This window comes from Salvelinus alpinus, chromosome 13 (assembly GCF_045679555.1).
Source record: "Salvelinus alpinus chromosome 13, SLU_Salpinus.1, whole genome shotgun sequence".
Lineage (NCBI taxonomy): Eukaryota > Metazoa > Chordata > Actinopteri > Salmoniformes > Salmonidae > Salvelinus > Salvelinus alpinus.
The window spans coordinates 45,039,915-45,058,010 of NC_092098.1; the positions used below are offsets into that span (position 1 = coordinate 45,039,915).

Consider the following 18,096-nt stretch of genomic DNA (forward strand, 5'->3'; position numbering starts at 1 on the left):
CATCCCAGGCACACCTTGGTGGCAAAGTAGTGACTGTGTGGCGGGAGGTTTGGGAATCATCCCAGGGACACCTTGGTGGCAAAGTAGTGACTGTATGGCAGGAGGTTTGGGAATCATCCCAGGGACACCTTGGTGGCAAAGTAGTGACTGTGTGGCGGGAGGTTTGGGAATCATCCCAGGGACACCTTGGTAAAAGTCTTGCAACAGGTTCGATAGAAGTAGCAGATTCAGGAGAGATGGACTGTTTTAGAAGATCACCAAGAAGATACATTCACAGGGCAGATTGAGCTGGGTGAATGGAATATGAATGACAGTCATCCAATATGCTGTAATAGAAAGTGGATTGAACGAAGTAGAATAGAAAAACTGAACAATGTTCATACGGTCTTTTATTGCTGCTTACAGATATTCAATGTGTAACACAAGTGAGTAGACTTGTAGATTCTACACTATTTGGTGTTCGCCTGTCCAGATAAAAACTGTGATTCAGTAATAATGCGTTTATCACATTTATCAAGTGCTTTTTATCTGATCTCTACGTACCTCTCAGTTTGTGTGAAAAGGGTTAGAAAGGCTACACACGGTATATAATCAATTTACCACGGTGGTGCGGCTGTGTTCCCATAGTAGGAACTGGTCTCTGAACCCATGACTTCCTCCTGGGTCATGCCAGTGATGAGCAGAGCAGAGAGGTGGGAATGGAGGCTGTGAGTCAGGCACAATCCCCTGTGCTGAGTTAAAATACCAACACCCTGTGTTGAGTTAAAATACCAATCCCATGTGTTGAGTTAAAATACCAATCCACTGTGTTGAGTTAAAATACCAATCCACTGTGTTGAGTTAAAATACCAATCCCCTGTGCTGAGTTAAAATACCAACACCCTGTGCTGAGTTAAAATACCAATCCCCTGTGCTGAGTTAAAATACAAATCCCCTGTGCTGAGTTAAAATACCAATCCTCTGTGCTGAGTTGAAATACCAATCCCCTGTGTTGAGTTAAAATACCAATCCCCTGTGTTGAGTTAAAATACCAATCCCCTGTGCTGAGTTAAAATACAAATCCCCTGTGCTGAGTTAAAATACCAATCCACCGTGCTGAGTTGAAATACCAATCCCCTGTGCTGAGTTGAAATACCAATCCCCTGTGCTGAGTTAAAATACCAATCCCCTGTGCTGAGTTAAAATACCAACACCCTGTGCTGAGTTAAAATACCAATCCCCTGTGCTGAGTTAAAATACCAATCCCCTGTGCTGAGTTAAAATACCAATCCACGGTGCTGAGTTAAAATACCAACACCTTGTGCTGAGTTAAAATTCCAACAACCTGTTTTTTCTCCATCACCATCCAGCCTGAGACAGACTAGTAAGTCCGTAATTATCACCTGGACACAGATGCTGCTGATGAGCCAAAGAAAATATATTGCTTTGGGAAAATAACTGTTTCTTTTCCTCCCCATTGACTACCACCTGCATATTAAGAGCTCTTGTGGGCACCAGATAGGGAGATAGAAAGAAACCGGGGGAGAGGTGGATAGAGAGAAACAGAGGGAGAGGGGGGTAGAGAGAAACATGTAGTGAAACAGGGAGATGTGGGATAGAGAGAAACCGGGGGAGAGGGGGATAGAGAGAAACATGTAGTGAAACAGGGAGATGTGGGATAGAGAGAAACCGGGGGAGAGGGGGATAGATAGAAACAGAGGGAGGGGGGGTAGAGAGAAACGGAGTGAAACAGGGAGATGTGGGATAGAGAGAAACCGGGGGAGAGGCGGGGAGAGAGAAACAGGGAGTGAAACAGGGAGATGTGGGAGAGAGAGAAACAGGGAGTGAAACAGGGAGATGTGGGATAGAGAGAAACAGGCAAATAGATGGCAGGATAAACAGAAAAAGAGAGATGAAAATAGACCACAACATCCCAGCATCCCAAAGTCTCACAACAGCTCCTAAACCGGAGCCAGAGAACATGAAGCCCTACTGTACAATCACAGTAACGGTTGGAATTCTAAACAGGGATTTGAATTTGCTAAGACTTTCCACTTATTCTCTCCCTCATTTGATGGAGTGTAACCATAGCATCCTGCCTCGGTGCGCGTCAGATAAATAAACTAGGACACAGGAATACATTGAGCAGAAATGAAATCAACCCATTTGTGAGTGTGGGACATTGTAAGGCTGCTTGACAGTTGTTATTTCTTGGCACAGGATGGAGGCAGCGAAGTGAGGTATAGTGTATAAACAGGCTGGGCTGTCAGGGAGCTGCCGGTTGGCCGGCTCCCCAGTGTCTGCTGGTGCACCCGGCAAGGGAAGGCCGTCACGCTGACACATCCTGGCATATCATTATCTGAGCTGAGAGGGCTGGGAGGGCTGCACTGGGGGCCGTCAGGGGGCTAGACCAGCTCAGCCAGCACACACTTTAATATCAGTTAATAGCCTTCCGTCCACTCCCAACAGAGACAGCACAGCAGCTAGCCCAGTATCGGGCATTGAGTTTTGAGCTGCAGGAAGCAGTGCAGACTCAACGCCACTCTGAGGAGCAGTAGGTGGGAGGAGAGGAGAGTCGTGGAGATCATGATCAAATTATCCAGCCATGTAAAGTCTTCCCTGAGAGCACAGTGAATAGTAAATGGGTATCGTGGCTCACTTCTCCAGCCATTACTGCTCTCAGCCACAATTGGACTGACTGTACTGGACCGTCTCCAAGCTAATAACCAAGGAAACGAGGAGGAGAGAGGAGACTTGTTGCTCGCTGGTTACAGTAGTTTCTGATAATAGTTTATTGTTTACTACAACAGAAGGTGTTATAGTGTGTAATCTCTTCATGGAAACCTGAGCTAGTTATCATATTTCTGTGACTTTACATTAGATGTCAGATCACTGCAGGCGATAAGACGATCACCTTGCTTTCACACATGGTAAATCGGGCACTATCCATGAATCTCTGTGATATAAGGCCGCTGCTACATCTTTGCTTTCGTGTAAGCAATTTTGCACCTTTCTCGTGTCCACATTAAATGTGAAATATTCTCAGTTTGTAGTAACCCCTCACAAAATCACTCTTGAGCTTATTACTTTGCAAGTAAAATGGATCCCTGCCTAGAGAAAAGATTGCTATGACAACCCGACCATTCTCTCTAGCACACATCGCTCTCTGTCTGTCTGTCTGTCTGTCTGTCTGTCTGTCTGTCTGTCTGTCTGTCTGTCTGTCTGTCTGTCTGTCTGTCTGTCTGTCTGTCTGTCTGTCTGTCTGTCTGTCTGTCTGTCCGTCCGTCCGTCCGTCCGTCCGTCCGTCCGTCCGTCCGTCCGTCCGTCCGTCCGTCCGTCCGTCCGTCCGTCCGTCCGTCCGTCCGTCCGTCCGTCCGTCTGCCTGTCTGTCTGTCTGCCTGCCTGCCTATGCATGTCCAGTACAGTATGAGTATGATTGAACTGACCCCTGCCTTGTGTTTTAATTGAAAGCCTACCCTAATGCACTGCGTGCTGCATACCTCTGGGCTACAGTAATGGTGCATCTCCTTGCTGCCGCCAACCACAGCATTGGCTTGCCTTCACTAATTAGATCTTGTCTTTTTGAATTTTAGATTATCATATTTTTCCCAGCACATCCGGGATTAGAGTTTGCTCATCAGCACTCTTGTTGTTCTGTGAGGAGAATTAGTCTCTCCCTAAACCAGTTCAAATGGGTAGCGAGCAGAGGAAGATAAGGAAATAAATATATTAGATATGGGGACTGGACTAGGAGTAAAACAATTCTGATCTGGGTGATTACGTAAGAGGTGTGAATTTCATCTCTCAGGATATGAATAAGAAATACTGTACCCTCCTAAAGGGTTCTTCAGCTGTTCAAATAAGATAACCCTTTTTGGTTCCAGTTAAAACGTTTTTCTGGTCAAGGTAGAACCCTTTTGGGTTCAACATGGATCCCAAAAGGGTTCTACCCAGAACCAAAAAGGCTTCTTCAAAGGGTTTTCCTATGGGACAGCCAAAGAACCCTTTTAGGTTCTAGATAGCACCTTCTTATTCTAAGAGTGTGGCCACATTTTTTTAGTAACCTGGAACGTAACTGTAGAGGGAGACTGAATGTCACTGAATTCAAATTACATTTGCTGTGTTGATGTGAACATCAAAACTACAATATAACAACAACAAAAAAATTAAATACATGAGAATGGGGAGATCCTTTATTCAGGTCTACAGTAAACTGTGTGTAAACATGATGTAATCCCAACCTGCCGTATTCTAAAATAATCTACTGTGCCAATTTGCGTTTTAATATTTTGCACTGTCGAAATATCACCCACTGGCTGTCTTCCACAAGAGGCCTTTCTACTGACACCACGAGAAAGATGCCAGTAGAAAGGCCTCTTTAGTGTCCTAAGTTTTAATAACTGTGACCTTAATTGCCTACCGTCTGTAAGCTGTTAGTGTCTTAACAACCGTTCCACAGGTGCATGTTCATTAATTGTTTATGGTTCATTGAACAAGCATGGGAAACAGTGTTTAAACCCTTTACAATGAAGATCTGTGACGTTATTTGGATATTTATGAATTATCTTTGAAAGACAGGGTCCTGAAAAAGGGATGTTTATTTTTTTGCTGAGTTTATATACAGTTGAAGTCAGAGGTTTACATTCACCTTAGCCAAATACGTTTAAACTCAGTTTTCACAATTCCTGACATGTAGTCCTAGAAAAAATGCCCTGTCTTAGGTCAGTTAGGATGATCACTTTATTTTAAGAATGTGAAATGTCAGAATAATAGTAGAGAGAATGATTTATTTCAGCTTTTATTCCTTTCATCACATTCCCATTGGATCAGAAGTTTACATACACTCAATTAGTATTTGGTAGCGTTGCCTTTAAATTGTTTAACTTGGGTCAAAAGTTTCAGGTAGCCTTCCACAAGCTTCCCACAATAAGTTGGGTGAATTTTGGCTCCAAGTGATTTTAATTGAAGAAATCTGTTCCCAAGTATTCCCACGGATATTAGAGAGACATGTGGTAGTATATAAATGTAAGCAAGGTTTGAAATGATTCCGTTTTAGTCAAACATTACATCTGTTTAGGCTTCTTGCGGTCAATTTGCTTTGTACAAATGATTTGTAATTATGTTCTGGCCCCCGACCAACCGCTCAAGAACAAATCGGCCCGCGTCTGAATGTTGTTGATGATCCCTGTTACAGTATGTTCAGACCTGAGACCAGGTTGGGAAACCCACCCCCTCTTATAGCTGGTCCCACAGTGATAGTGCTCACCACCCCCCCTTATAGCTGGCCCAACAGTGATAGTGCTCACCACCCCCTCTTATAGCTGGTCCCACAGTGATAGTTCTCACCACCCCCTCTTATAGCTGGTCCCACAGTGATAGTGCTCACCACCCCCTCTTATAGCTGGTCCCACAGTGATAGTGCTCACCACCCCCTCTTATAGATGGTCCCACAGTGATAGTGCTCACCACCCCCTCTTATAGCTGGTCCCACAGTGATAGTGCTCACCACCCCCTCTTATAGCTGGTCCCACAGTGATAGTGCTCACCACCCCCTCTTATAGCTGGTCCCACAGTGATAGTGCTCACCACCCCCTCTTATAGCTGGTCCCACAGTGATAGTGCTCACCACCCCCTCTTATAGCTGGTCTCACAGTGATAGTGCTCACCACCCCCTCTTATAGCTGGTCTCACAGTGATAGTTCTCACCACCCCCTCTTATAGCTGGTCTGACAGTGATAGTGCTCACCACCCCCTCTTATAGCTGGTCCCACAGTGATAGTGCTCACCACCCCCTCTTATAGCTGGTCCCACAGTGATAGTGCTCACCACCCCCTCTTATAGCTGGTCTCACAGTGATAGTTCTCACCACCCCCTCTTATAGCTGGTCTGACAGTGATAGTGCTCACCACCCCCTCTTATAGCTGGTCCCACAGTGATAGTGCTCACCACCCCCTCTTATAGCTGGTCCCACAGTGATAGTGCTCACCACCCCCTCTTATAGCTGGTCCCACAGTGATAGTGCTCTCCACCCCCTCTTATAGATGGTCTCACAGTGATAGTGCTCACCACCCCCTCTTATAGCTGGCCCCACAGTGATAGTGCTCACCACCCCCTCTTATAGCTGGTCCCACAGTGATAGTGCTCACCACCCCCTCTTATAGCTGGTCCCACAGTGATAGTGCTCACCACCCCCTCTTATAGCTGGTCCCACAGTGATAGTGCTCACCACCCCCTCTTATAGCTGGCCCAACAGTGATAGTGCTCACCACCCCCTCTTATAGCTGGTCCCACAGTGATAGTGCTCACCACCCCCTCTTATAGCTGGTCTCACAGTGATAGTGCTCACCACCCCCTCTTATAGCTGGTCCCACAGTGATAGTGCTCACCACCCCCTCTTTTAGCTGGCCCCACAGTGATAGTGCTCACCACCCCCTCTTATAGCTGGTCCCACAGTGATAGTGCTCACCACCCCCTCTTATAGCTGGCCCAACAGTGATAGTGCTCACCACCCGATCTTATAGCTGGTCCCACAGTGATAGTGCTCACCACCCCATCTTATAGCTGGTCCCAAAGTGATAGTGCTCACCACCCCCTCTTATAGCTGGTCCCATAGTGATAATGCTCACCACCCCCTATTATAGCTGGCCCCACAGTGATAGTGCTCACCACCCCCTCTTATAGCTGGCCCAACAGTGATAGTGCTCACCACCCCCTCTTATAGCTGGCCCAACAGTGATAGTGCTCACCACCCCTTCTTATAGCTGGCCCAACAGTGATAGTGCTCACCACCCCCTATTATGGCTGGCCCAACAGTGATAGTGCTCACCACCCCCTCTTATAGCTGGCCCAACAGTGATAGTGCTCACCACCCCCTCTTATAGCTGGCCCCACAGTGATAGTGCTCACTACCCCCTCTTATAGATGGTCCCAACAGTGATAGTGCTCACCACCCCCTCTTATAGCTGGCCCAACAGTGATAGTGCTCACCACCCCCTCTTATAGCTGGCCCCACAGTGATAGTGCTCACCACCCCCTCTTATAGCTGGCCCCACAGTGATAGTGCTCACTACCCCCTCTTATAGCTGGCCCCACAGTGATAGTGCTCACCACCCCCTCTTATAGCTGGCCCAACAGTGATAGTGCTCACCACCCCCTCTTATAGCTGGCCCCACAGTGATAGTGCTCACCACCCCCTCTTATAGCTGGTCCCACAGTGATAAAGCTCACCACCCCCTCTTATAGCTGGCCCAACAGTGATAGTGCTCACCACCCCCTCTTATAGCTAGCCCAACAGTGATAGTGCTCACCACCCCCTCTTATAGCTGGTCCCACAGTGATAGTGCTCACCACCCCCTCTTATAGCTGGCCCCACAGTGATAGTGCTCACCACCCCCTCTTATAGCTGGTCCCACAGTGATAGTGCTCACCACCCCCTCTTATAGCTGGCCCCACAGTGATAGTGCTTACCATCCCTTCTTATAGACTGCTCTGTGGTTGTGCATAACGTCTTCTCTGCCATCCTGTCAGCAGATGCCTATGACCATAGGACGGCCAGCATGTGCCGCAGGTCCCAGCCTGTTTGTCTCCATCATGCCAGTTTACAGATGTCTGTCTCAATCCCAGGGGATGAGAGAGAGATTCTCCTGTGGCAGCAGCTCTTCTCCTGATCTGAAACCCAACCTGGGATTACCATATCTCTTCTCATGAAAGCAGTCGCCTCTGGCAATATGCAGCCACCAACATTACTGGGAGTGATGTTTCAGCATTTCCTCCGTCCATCCAAAGAAAACAAAAATCATCTAAAAATGGAAAATGGAACTGCTTATTTACCACTGTAGTCTTGTTGCAGTGGGATCTGGAATGGTAGGAGCATGGGCAGAGTGAGGCATGTGTTATGTGCATAATTCTATCCAGCGGTCCCAGAGGTTTTAACAGTGTGCTCTGATGAATGATCTTCCCTGCCAAGTTATTATTGCGTTCCATAACTCTTTACAGGAGAATATTACATTTGTGAGGTTTCTTACTAAATTCTCTGCTTCAGGAAAATATGCAGCTATATTAATAAAAATACACAAAACAATACCTCAATATAAACAATGAGTTCGATTTTGAGTCGTTGTTTAGTCTAAGTGGTGGATTTGTCACAGAATTCAAAAATGTTCAGCTTTTCAGAAAACATCAGAACACAGCAGAACATCTCACACCAATAGCGCACCAGTTGAAATGATTCTGTTTTAGTCAAACATTATGTCTGTTTAGATAGAGGGAGAAATATTTCAACCCAGATAGACTAATTGAATCCAAGATCTGTCTCAACCTGAATAGAGAAAAGGGTCCATATTCATTGGTATGACCCAACCAAACCCATTGAGCCCATTTCCAACCATCTTTAATGTTCCTGGATAAGAGCTTTGTATTTCCTCATGTCAAAGAGAAGTAAAGTAAATGTATAGATATATTAGGTATAGGCCCCACTAAGGAGTTGCCTGGTTGTGAGAAGGAAGCGTTGTTTCATGCATTCACACAGTGTGATGATTAAAGCAGGACTTTCTACACCTACGTCATGTGTTCCATTATCTTGTGGGTTGACAGATGAGATCTCCTGGAAGAGAGAGGAGCTTTGAGGTGTGTGTGTGTGCGCACACATGCGCTGGCCTCTCATTAGGGAGAAGCAAGCAGGGCCCTTTGATGTCCTGAAGCGCACAGAGAAATCCGTTGGGACAAGCCGACTACTTCACCCACTGAAGCTCTGTAGATTCTGGGGAAGGAGAGAGAGACAGGGAGACGTATGCAGTACATGCCAAGGACCCGATATTACATTTCACTAAATCATTTGGGAGGGATATTTTTTGTTTGTATATTTCTGAATACACAGAAGAGAAAAGATCAGAACCAGGAATGGTGACTGGTGGGCCATGATAATGTGATAATAGCAGAGCCTGGAATGGTGACTGGTTGGCCATGATAATGTGATAATAGCAGAACCAGGAATGGTGACTGGTTGGCCATGATAATGTGATAATAGCAGAACCAGGAATGGTGACTGGTTGGCCATGATAATGTGATAATAGCAGAGCCAGGAATGGTGACTGGTTGGCCATGATAATGTGATAATAGCAGAACCAGGAATGGTGACTGGTTGGCCATGATAATGTGATAATAGTAGAGCCAGGAATGGTGACTGGTTGGCCATGATAATGTGATAATAGTAGAGCCTGGAATGGTGACTGGTTGGCCATGATAATGTGATAATAGTAGAGCCAGGAATGGTGACTGGTTGGCCATGATAATGTGATAATAGCAGAACCAGGAATGGTGACTGGTTGGCCATGATAATGTGATAATAGCAGAGCCTGTGATGGTGACTGGTTGGCCATGATAATGTGATAATAGTAGAGCCTGGAATGGTGACTGGTTGGCCATGATAATGTGATAATAGTAGAGCCTGGAATGGTGACTGGTTGGCCATGATAATGTGATAATAGCAGAACCAGGAATGGTGACTGGTTGGCCATGATAATGTGATAATAGTAGAGCCAGGAAGGGGACTGGTGGGCCATGATAATGTGATAATAGTAGAGCCTGGAATGGTGACTGGTGGGCCATGATAATGTGATAATAGTAGAGCCAGGAATGGGACTGGTGGGCCATGATAATGTGATAATAGTAGAGCCAGGAAGGGGACTGGTGGGCCATGATAATGTGATAATAGTAGAGCCAGGAATGGTGACTGGTGGGCCATGATAATGTGATAATAGTAGAGCCAGGAATGGGACTGGTGGGCCATGATAATGTGATAATAGTAGAGCCAGGAAGGGGACTGGTGGGCCATGATAATGTGATAATAGTAGAGCCAGGAAGGGGACTGGTGGGCCATGATAATGTGATAATAGTAGAGCCAGGAAGGGGACTGGTGGGCCATGATAATGTGATAATAGTAGAGCCAGGAAGGGGACTGGTGGGCCATGATAATGTGATAATAGTAGAGCCAGGAAGGGGACTGGTGGGCCATGATAATGTAATAATAGTAGAGCCAGGAAGGGGACTGGTGGGCCATGATAATGTGATAACAGTAGAGCCAGGAAGGGGACTGGTGGGCCATGATAATGTGATAATAGTAGAGCCAGGAATGGGACTGGTGGGCCATGATAATGTGATAATAGTAGAGCCAGGAAGGGGACTAGTGGGCCATGATATTATGATAACAGCAGAGCCAGGAATGGTGACTCGTGGACCATGATAATGTGTGATGTGTCACTGCTGCCATGTCGTGCTGTGCGTAGCCCCAGCGGAAATTGATTGAGTTGTGTCTATCAAAGCTACAGCCTATGCTCTTTGTTTATCATACTGCACTCATGTGGGGATAACCAGTTATTCAGGGCCCTTAGGAAAGTATTCAGACCCCTTGACTTTTCCCACATTTTGTTATGCTTAAGCCTTATTCCAATTGTTTTAATTATTTTTATTATACATCTCAGCAATCTACAGACAATACCCTATAATGACAAAGCGAATGTATTAAAAATAAAGTATTCAGACCCTTTGCTATGAGACTCGAAATTGATCTCAGGTGCATCCTGTTTCCATTGATCATCCTTGAGATGTTTCTACAACTTGATTGGAGTCCACCTGTGGTATATTCAATTGATTGAACATGATTTGGAAAGGCACACAGCTGTCTATATAAGGTTCCACAGTTGACAGTGCATGTCAGAGCAAAAACCAAGCCATGAGGTTGAAGGAACTCTCTGTAGAGCTCCGGGACAGGATTGTGTCGAGGCACAGATCTAGGGAAGGGTACCCAGACATTTTCTGCAGCATTGAAGGACTCCAAGAACACAGTGGCCTCCATCATTCTTAAATGGAAGAAGTTTGGAACCACCAAGACTCTTCCTAGAGCTGGCCGCCCGGCCAAACTGAGCAATCGGGCGCTAAGGGCCTTGATCAGGGAGGTGACCAAGAGCCCGATGGTCACTCTGACAGAGCTCTAGAGTTCCTCTGTGGAGATGGGAGAACCTTCCAGAAGGACAACCATCTCGGCAGTACTCCACCAATCAGGCCATTATGGTAGAGTGGCCAGACGGAAGCCACTCCTCAGTAAAAGGCACGTGACAGCCTGCTTGGAGTTTGCCAAAAAGCACCTAAAGACTTTCAGACCATGAGAAACAAGATTTTCTGGTTTGATGAAAGCAAGATTGAACTATTTGGCCTGAATGCCAAGTGTCACGTCTGGAGGAAACCTGGCACCATCCCTACAGTGAAGCATTGTGGTGGCAGCATCATGCTGTGAAGATGTTTTTCAGCGGCAGGGACTGGGAGACTAGTCAGGATTGAGGCAAAGATGAACAGAGTAAAGTATGGAGAGATCCTTGATGAAAACCTGCTCCAGAGCGCTCAAGACTTCAGACTGGGGTGAAGGTTCACCTTCCAACAGGACAATGACCCTAAGCACACAGCCAAGACGACGCAGGAGTGGCTTGGGGACAAGTGTCTGAATGTCCTTGAGTGGCCCAGCCAGAGCCCGAACTTGAACCCGATCCCCATCCAACCTGACAGAGCTTGAGAGGATCTGCAAAGAATGGAGAAACTCCCCAATTACAGGTGTGCCGAGATTGTAGCGTCATACCCAAGAAGACTCAAGGCTGTAATTGCTTCCAAGGTGCATTATGGGGTATTGTGTGTAGATTGATCAGGGGGAAAAAACAATTTAATACATTTTTAATTAAGGCTGTTACCTAACAAAATGTGGAAGAAGTCAAGCGGTCTGAATACTTTCCGAAAGCACTGTATGTAGCTATCGTATCTCCATCCAATTGACCTGATATTCATGTGTTTGCTCCATCTCTTGTGTTGTCGAACAAAGGAATAATACAGTTTGCCTTGGTGAGAGATAATGGGGTTAAACATTTGAACAAGCGAGTCGAGTGTTTCAGGATAACAGTAAGGCATTATTGCATTGATACTGATACATTAGTCTTGATCCATAATGGAGGAGGTTGTCGATATCCTCACCCCAAGTCCAAGACATGACAGTAGGAAGCACTCTGCCAGATCTGTGCTGTTGTACAGCTGGGTGTCTTACATTAAGATAATATTTGCCTAATAAGCCCATCATTATTATTGTGGAGGGTAATGCAATGTGGCTGTGCCACTGCTGACCAACCTCAATAGCTATATTAATGTAATGTTAATAAAAACAAATAGTGGACCACAGACCTGTGAGAATATTCTTCACATATCTCTCTCCTCCTACCAACTGCCTCATCAGCAGAAAACTCACACGGAGATGTCAGCGGCAATGGTTTTCTCTCTGTGTGTCTCTCTCTCTCTCTGTCTCTCTCTCTCTGTGTCTCTCTCTCTGTGTTTCTCTCTCTCTCTCTGTGTGTCTCACTCTCTGTGTGTCTCACTCTCTGTGTATCTCACTCTCTGTGTGTCTCACTCTCTGTGTGTCTCTCTCTCTGTGTTTCTCTCTCTCTGTGTGTCTCTCTCTCTCTCTGTCTCTCTCTCTCTGTGTCTCTCTCTCTGTGTTTCTCTCTCTCTCTCTGTGTGTCTCTCTCTCTGTGTGTCTCTCTCTCTCTCTGTCTCTCTCTCTGTGTGTCTCTCTCTCTGTGTGTCTCTCTCTCTGTGTTTCTCTCTCTCTGTGTGTCTCTCTCTCTTTCTCTCTCTCTGTGTGTCTCTCTCTCTGTGTTTCTCTCTCTCTGTGTGTCTCTCTCTCTGTGTTTCTCTCTCTCTGTGTGTCTCTCTCTCTCTCTGTCTCTCTCTGTGTCTCTCTCTCTCTGTGTCTCTCTCTCTGTGTATCTCTCTCTCTGTGTGTCTCTCTCTGTGTGTCTCTCTCTCTCTCTGTCTCTCTCTCTCTGTGTCTCTCTCTCTCTCTCTCATCAGTGTGGAGGTGAGGAGAGGTGTAACCTGAGATTGATCGCGTAACCCTGCTGTGTGCACACACAGATGTTGGTGATTTGCAGAAATGGCAGACAACGTTTCTTTTTTGTAAGGGAAGTAAATTATCGGGTTGCCAAATTGCTTGGTGCTTTAATAACAAAGCCAGCTGTTCTCGTCCCCGCTGAAAAGCAGTGCGGCCCCACTCGCAGAGCAGAAAAAGGCTAGGAGAGTACTCTTGATGCCCCCCAGGCTTACAAGCACGATAACTATAGTCGGGGGCAGGAGAGTTTCTGACACAGCTTACATTGTGGTGTTAATCAATTAGTGTACAGGTCAGCGTTGAGCTCTCTATAAACCTACACAGGTAGGGTGAGCTGCTGGCACTGTTTCCAACTTAGTAACTTCATAGCAGAAGTTGTCGGAAGCAGGGATGACCACCCTGTATAACAGTCTAACATCTGGATAGGTCAGGGGTCGAGAGGGGATTCTACACCTAGTAGTTTGTAGAATCTCTATTTAACCCTGTGATGTTATATGCAAATCAGATTTCCAAATCAGATTTCCAGTATATCTTTACCTAACTCTGTCAACTGTTTATTCATTGTCTGTATTCTCTGTTGTCATCATCTATGCATAGTCACTTTTCATTTTCTGACATGTATGCTTATTGTCTTTCTCTATGGGGATTAAATTGTGTTGACTGCATTGCCTTCCTGCATATTATATTCAGTCATTTCCATAACATGGTGATTCAGTGTTTTTCTCATCTTCCCTCTCTCGTAGGAGATTACGTTGTGCTGACAGTCTTCTTCGACTTGAGCAGAAGGATGGGTTACTTCACCATTCAGACCTACATCCCCTGCACTCTCATCGTTGTTCTCTCCTGGGTCTCCTTCTGGATCAACAAGGATGCTGTGCCTGCTAGAACATCCTTAGGTAACAACAAGCAAGGAAAATCGACTTCATAATTCATAGATTTCAGATTAATTCAAGAAAAATCAACAGAATAAAAGATAGGGTATTTAATAACCTCTTCGGGTTCACACCCACCTAGCCTCGACACAAACACACGTTGCAGCACTATCAGTGAAGTTCACTAGCAGTGCTTCTCATAACACAGGACTTGTTGTGGTCAGGACCACCCCTCAGCGACCCAGAGAGGCTTCAGTAACTAGTCCTTCTGGATGATATGAGCCCAGACGGGCACATCTGTTTTTATACATATCTTAATTAGACATTCATTATGCAACACAGCAGGGGAGATGCAGCCTCAGTGTGAAAATACAGGTGGCCAACTTTGCTTAAGGCAAAAAGGGGGACTTTTTTTGCAGAATGTGTGAACTTTTGAACCCGTTCTTGTCTCCGAAGGGCGGACGACTTCAGAGTATGTCCTCTTACATTTACATTTAAGTCATTTAGCAGACGCTCTTATCCAGAGCGACTTACAAATTTATAGTTACATATTCTTTAGTCAGCTCCTTGCTTCTCCAAGCTTCTCAAACCTGAACACAAGCCCTCACCAGGACCATTAGAAGCATTGCTGAGTGTAAATCAATCCAGAACACGGACGTCCACTTCCAATCAGAGAAGAGGCGTTTCACCTTTAGAAGCAATGTTATACCCTATTACTGTGAGAGGTTAACTTGTTCTTTTATCTATTGCAGGTGTCCATATCTTATTATTGTTATCTTATAATCTTCATTACATATTAAATATTAGGACAAAATGAATTGCCTAGCAACATGAAAATGGAGTCAAATGGCTTAATTTCCTTCCCAAAGATAACAGGGAGGTTAATGTTGGTTAGCTAGCTTCACATTATTCTGAATCCTTCAGTGTCATCCAACCAAATATGACAATCACTCCATGCACCTCCATAGATATTGCAACATTAATCTTGAGACATGATGATGTCTCTCGTTTTGCATGAAAAATAGACACAAATAAACAATATTAGCCGCAAAGCCCTCGTGATCTATTAGAGTGGTTTGTTGAGGAGCTGCGGTGTGTGTTTGAGGCAGGGATGTTGGTAGCTGTACTCACTAAACACGCATCTGTAGTATCTGTGTGCTACGTTAAAGGGTTTCCACTGGTGTGGTATCTCCCTCCACATCATCATGTCTCAGTGACAAAGATCCCATGCAGTGTTAATTTCGTCAACAATAACTATGATGAAAAATATTACTCAACAACCTATTTTTCCTGACGACAACGAATGATGATAATGAAACGAGTTGCTGTGGAAAAAACTAAACACAGCAAAAAAAGAAACATCCTCTCACTGTCAACTGCGTTTATTTTCAGCATACTTAACATGTGTAAATATTTGTATGAACATAACAAGGTTCAACAACTGAGACATAAACTGACCAAGTTCCACAGACATTTGACTAACAGAAATGGAATAAAGTTACCCTGAACAAAGGGGGGGTCAAAATAAAAAGTAACATTCAGTATCTTGTGTGGCCACCAGCTGCATTAAGTTCTGCAGTGCATCTCCTCCTCATGGACTGCACCAGATTTGCCAGTTCTTGCTGCAAGTTCCCGGTCATTTCTGGGGGGAATGGCCCTAGTTCTCACCCTCCGATCCAACAGGTCCCAGACGTGCTCAATGGAATTGAGATCCGGGCTCTTCGCTGGCCATGGCAGAACACTGACATTCATGTCTTGCAGGAAAACACAAACAGAATGAGCAGTATGGCTGGTGGCATTGTCATGCTGGAGGGTTATGTCAGAATGAGCCTGCAGGAAGGGTACCACGTGAGCACAGCGTTGAGATTGCCTGCAATGACAACAAGCTCAGTCCGATGATGCTTTGACACACCGCCCCAGACCATGACGGACCCTCCAAATCAATCCCGCCCCTGAGTACAGACCTCGGTGTAACGCTCATTCCTTCGACGATAAACGCGAATCCGACCATCACTCCTGGTGGGACAAAACCGCGACTCGTCATTGAAGAGCACTTTTTGCCCCGTCTGGTCCAGCGATGGTGGGTTTGTGCCCATAGGCGACGATGTTGCCGGTGATGTCTGGTGAGGACCTGCCTTACAACAGGCCTACAAGCCCTCAGTCCAGCTTCTCTCAGCCTATTGCGGACAGTCTGAGCACTGATGGAGGGATCGTTCCTGGTGTAACTTGGGCAGTTGTTGTTGCCATACTGTACCTGTTCCGCAGGTGTGATGTTCGGATGTACCAATCCTATGCAGGTGTTGTTACACGTGGTCTGCCACTGCGAGGACGATCAGCTGTCCGTCCTGTCTCCCTGTAGCGCTGTCATAGGTGTCTCACAGTACGGACATTGACATTTATTGCCCTGGCCACATCTGCAGTCCTCATGCCTCCTTGCAGCATGCCTAAGGCACGTTCACGCAAATGAGCAGGGACCCTGGACATCTTTCTTTTGGTGGTTTTCAGAGTCAGTAGAAAGGCCTCTTGTAACGGCGTTCCTCCTCCTCTTCATCCGAAGAGGAGGAGCATGGATTGAACCAAAATGCAGCGTTGGAATAAGACATAATGAATTTATTGAACAAGACAAAACGAACTATACTTGACAACTAAACAAAATAACAAACCGAATGTAGACAGACTTGGACCACGAACTTACATGAAACACGAAGAACGAACGAACAAGTACTTACTACAAACAAAACGACGAACGAACGAACGAACGAAACAGTCCCGTATGGTGCAAACATAGACACAGACACAGGAGACAACCACCCACAAACAAACACTGTGAAACTACCTAACTTAATATGATTCTCAATCAGAGGAGATGAAAACCACCTGCCTCTAATTGAGAACCATATTAGGTACCCATTCACCAACATAGAAACAGAAAACATAGACTGCCCACCCAAACTCACGTCCTGACCAACTAACACATACAAAACTAACAGAAAACAGGTCAGGAACGTGACATAACCCCCCCCTCAAGGTGCGTACTCCGAACGCACCACCAAAAGTCTAGGGGAGGGTCTGGGTGGGCATCTGACCACGGTGGTGGCTCAGGCTCTGGGCGAGGTCCCCACCCCACCATAGTCAATCCCAGCTCACGTCTCCCCCTTAGAATGACCACCCTCTTATTTCCCCCACCTAATTTAAGGGGCAACACCAAGATAAAGGACAGCTCCGGGACAAGGTAGCTCAGGACAGAGAGGTAGCTCAGGACAGAGGGATAGCTCAGGATAGAGAGGTAGCTCAGGATAGAGAGGTAGCTCAGGATAGAGGGGCAACTCCGGACTGAAGGGCAGCTCCGGACAGAGAGACAGCTCTGGACTGAGAGGCAGTTCTGGATGAATAACGGCTCCGGACGCTCATGGCAGGCTGACGGCTCTGGACGCTCATGGCAGGCTGACGGCTCTGGACGCTCATGGCAGGCTGACGGCTCTGGACGCTCATGGCAGGCTGACGGCTCTGGACGCTCATGGCAGGCTGACGGCTCTGGACGCTCATGGCAGGCTGACGGCTCTAGACGCTCATGGCTCGCTGACGGCTCTGGCTGCTCATGGCTCGCTGACGGCTCTGGCTGCTCATGGCTCACTAACGGCTCTGGACGCTCATGGCTCACTGGCGGCTCTGGCAGATCCTGTCTGGCTGGCGGCTCTGGCAGATCCTGTCTGGTTGGCGGCTCTGGCAGATCCTGTCTGGTTGGCGGCTCTGGCAGATCCTGTCTGGTTGGCGGCTCTGGCAGATCCTGTCTGGTTGGCGGCTCTGGCAGATCCTGTCTGGTTGGCGGCTCTGGCAGATCCTGTCTGGTTGGCGGCTCTGGCAGATCCTGTCTGGTTGGCGGCTCTGGCAGATCCTGTCTGGTTGGCAGCTCTGGCAGATCCTGACTGACGAACGGCTCTAGCGGCTCCTGACTGACGAACGGCTCTGACGGCTCGGGACAGACGGGCGGCTCTAATGGCTCGGGACAGACGGATGGCTCAGACGGCACTGGGCAGACGGATGGCTCAGACGGCACTGGGCAGACGGATGGCTCAGATGGCGCTGGGGAGACGGATGGCTCAGATGGCGCTGGGGAGACGGATGGCTCAGATGGCGCTATGGAGACGGATGGCTCAGATGGCGCTATGGAGACGGATGGCTCAGATGGCGCTATGGAGACGGATGGCTCAGATGGCGCTGGGGAGACGGATGGCTCTGGCCGGATAAGGCGCACTGTAGGCCTGGTGCGTGGTGCCGGAACTGGAGGCACCGGACTGGAGACACGCACTTCCAGGCTAGTGCGGG

The 18,096-nt window shown here is 46.9% G+C and overlaps 1 protein-coding gene across 5 annotated transcripts in view; it reads left to right on the forward strand.

The window, feature by feature from the left end:
- The window catches only part of LOC139537770 (gamma-aminobutyric acid receptor subunit gamma-2), a 63,298-nt gene that overhangs the window by 33,453 nt on the left and 11,749 nt on the right, over window positions 1-18,096 (forward strand). For all 5 annotated transcript variants that reach the window (XM_071339523.1, XM_071339525.1, XM_071339526.1 and 2 more), the window contains exon 7: window positions 13,642-13,794. In XM_071339523.1, the coding sequence (XP_071195624.1) occupies window positions 13,642-13,794 (153 nt within the window). The remainder of the gene's footprint in view (window positions 1-13,641; window positions 13,795-18,096) is intronic.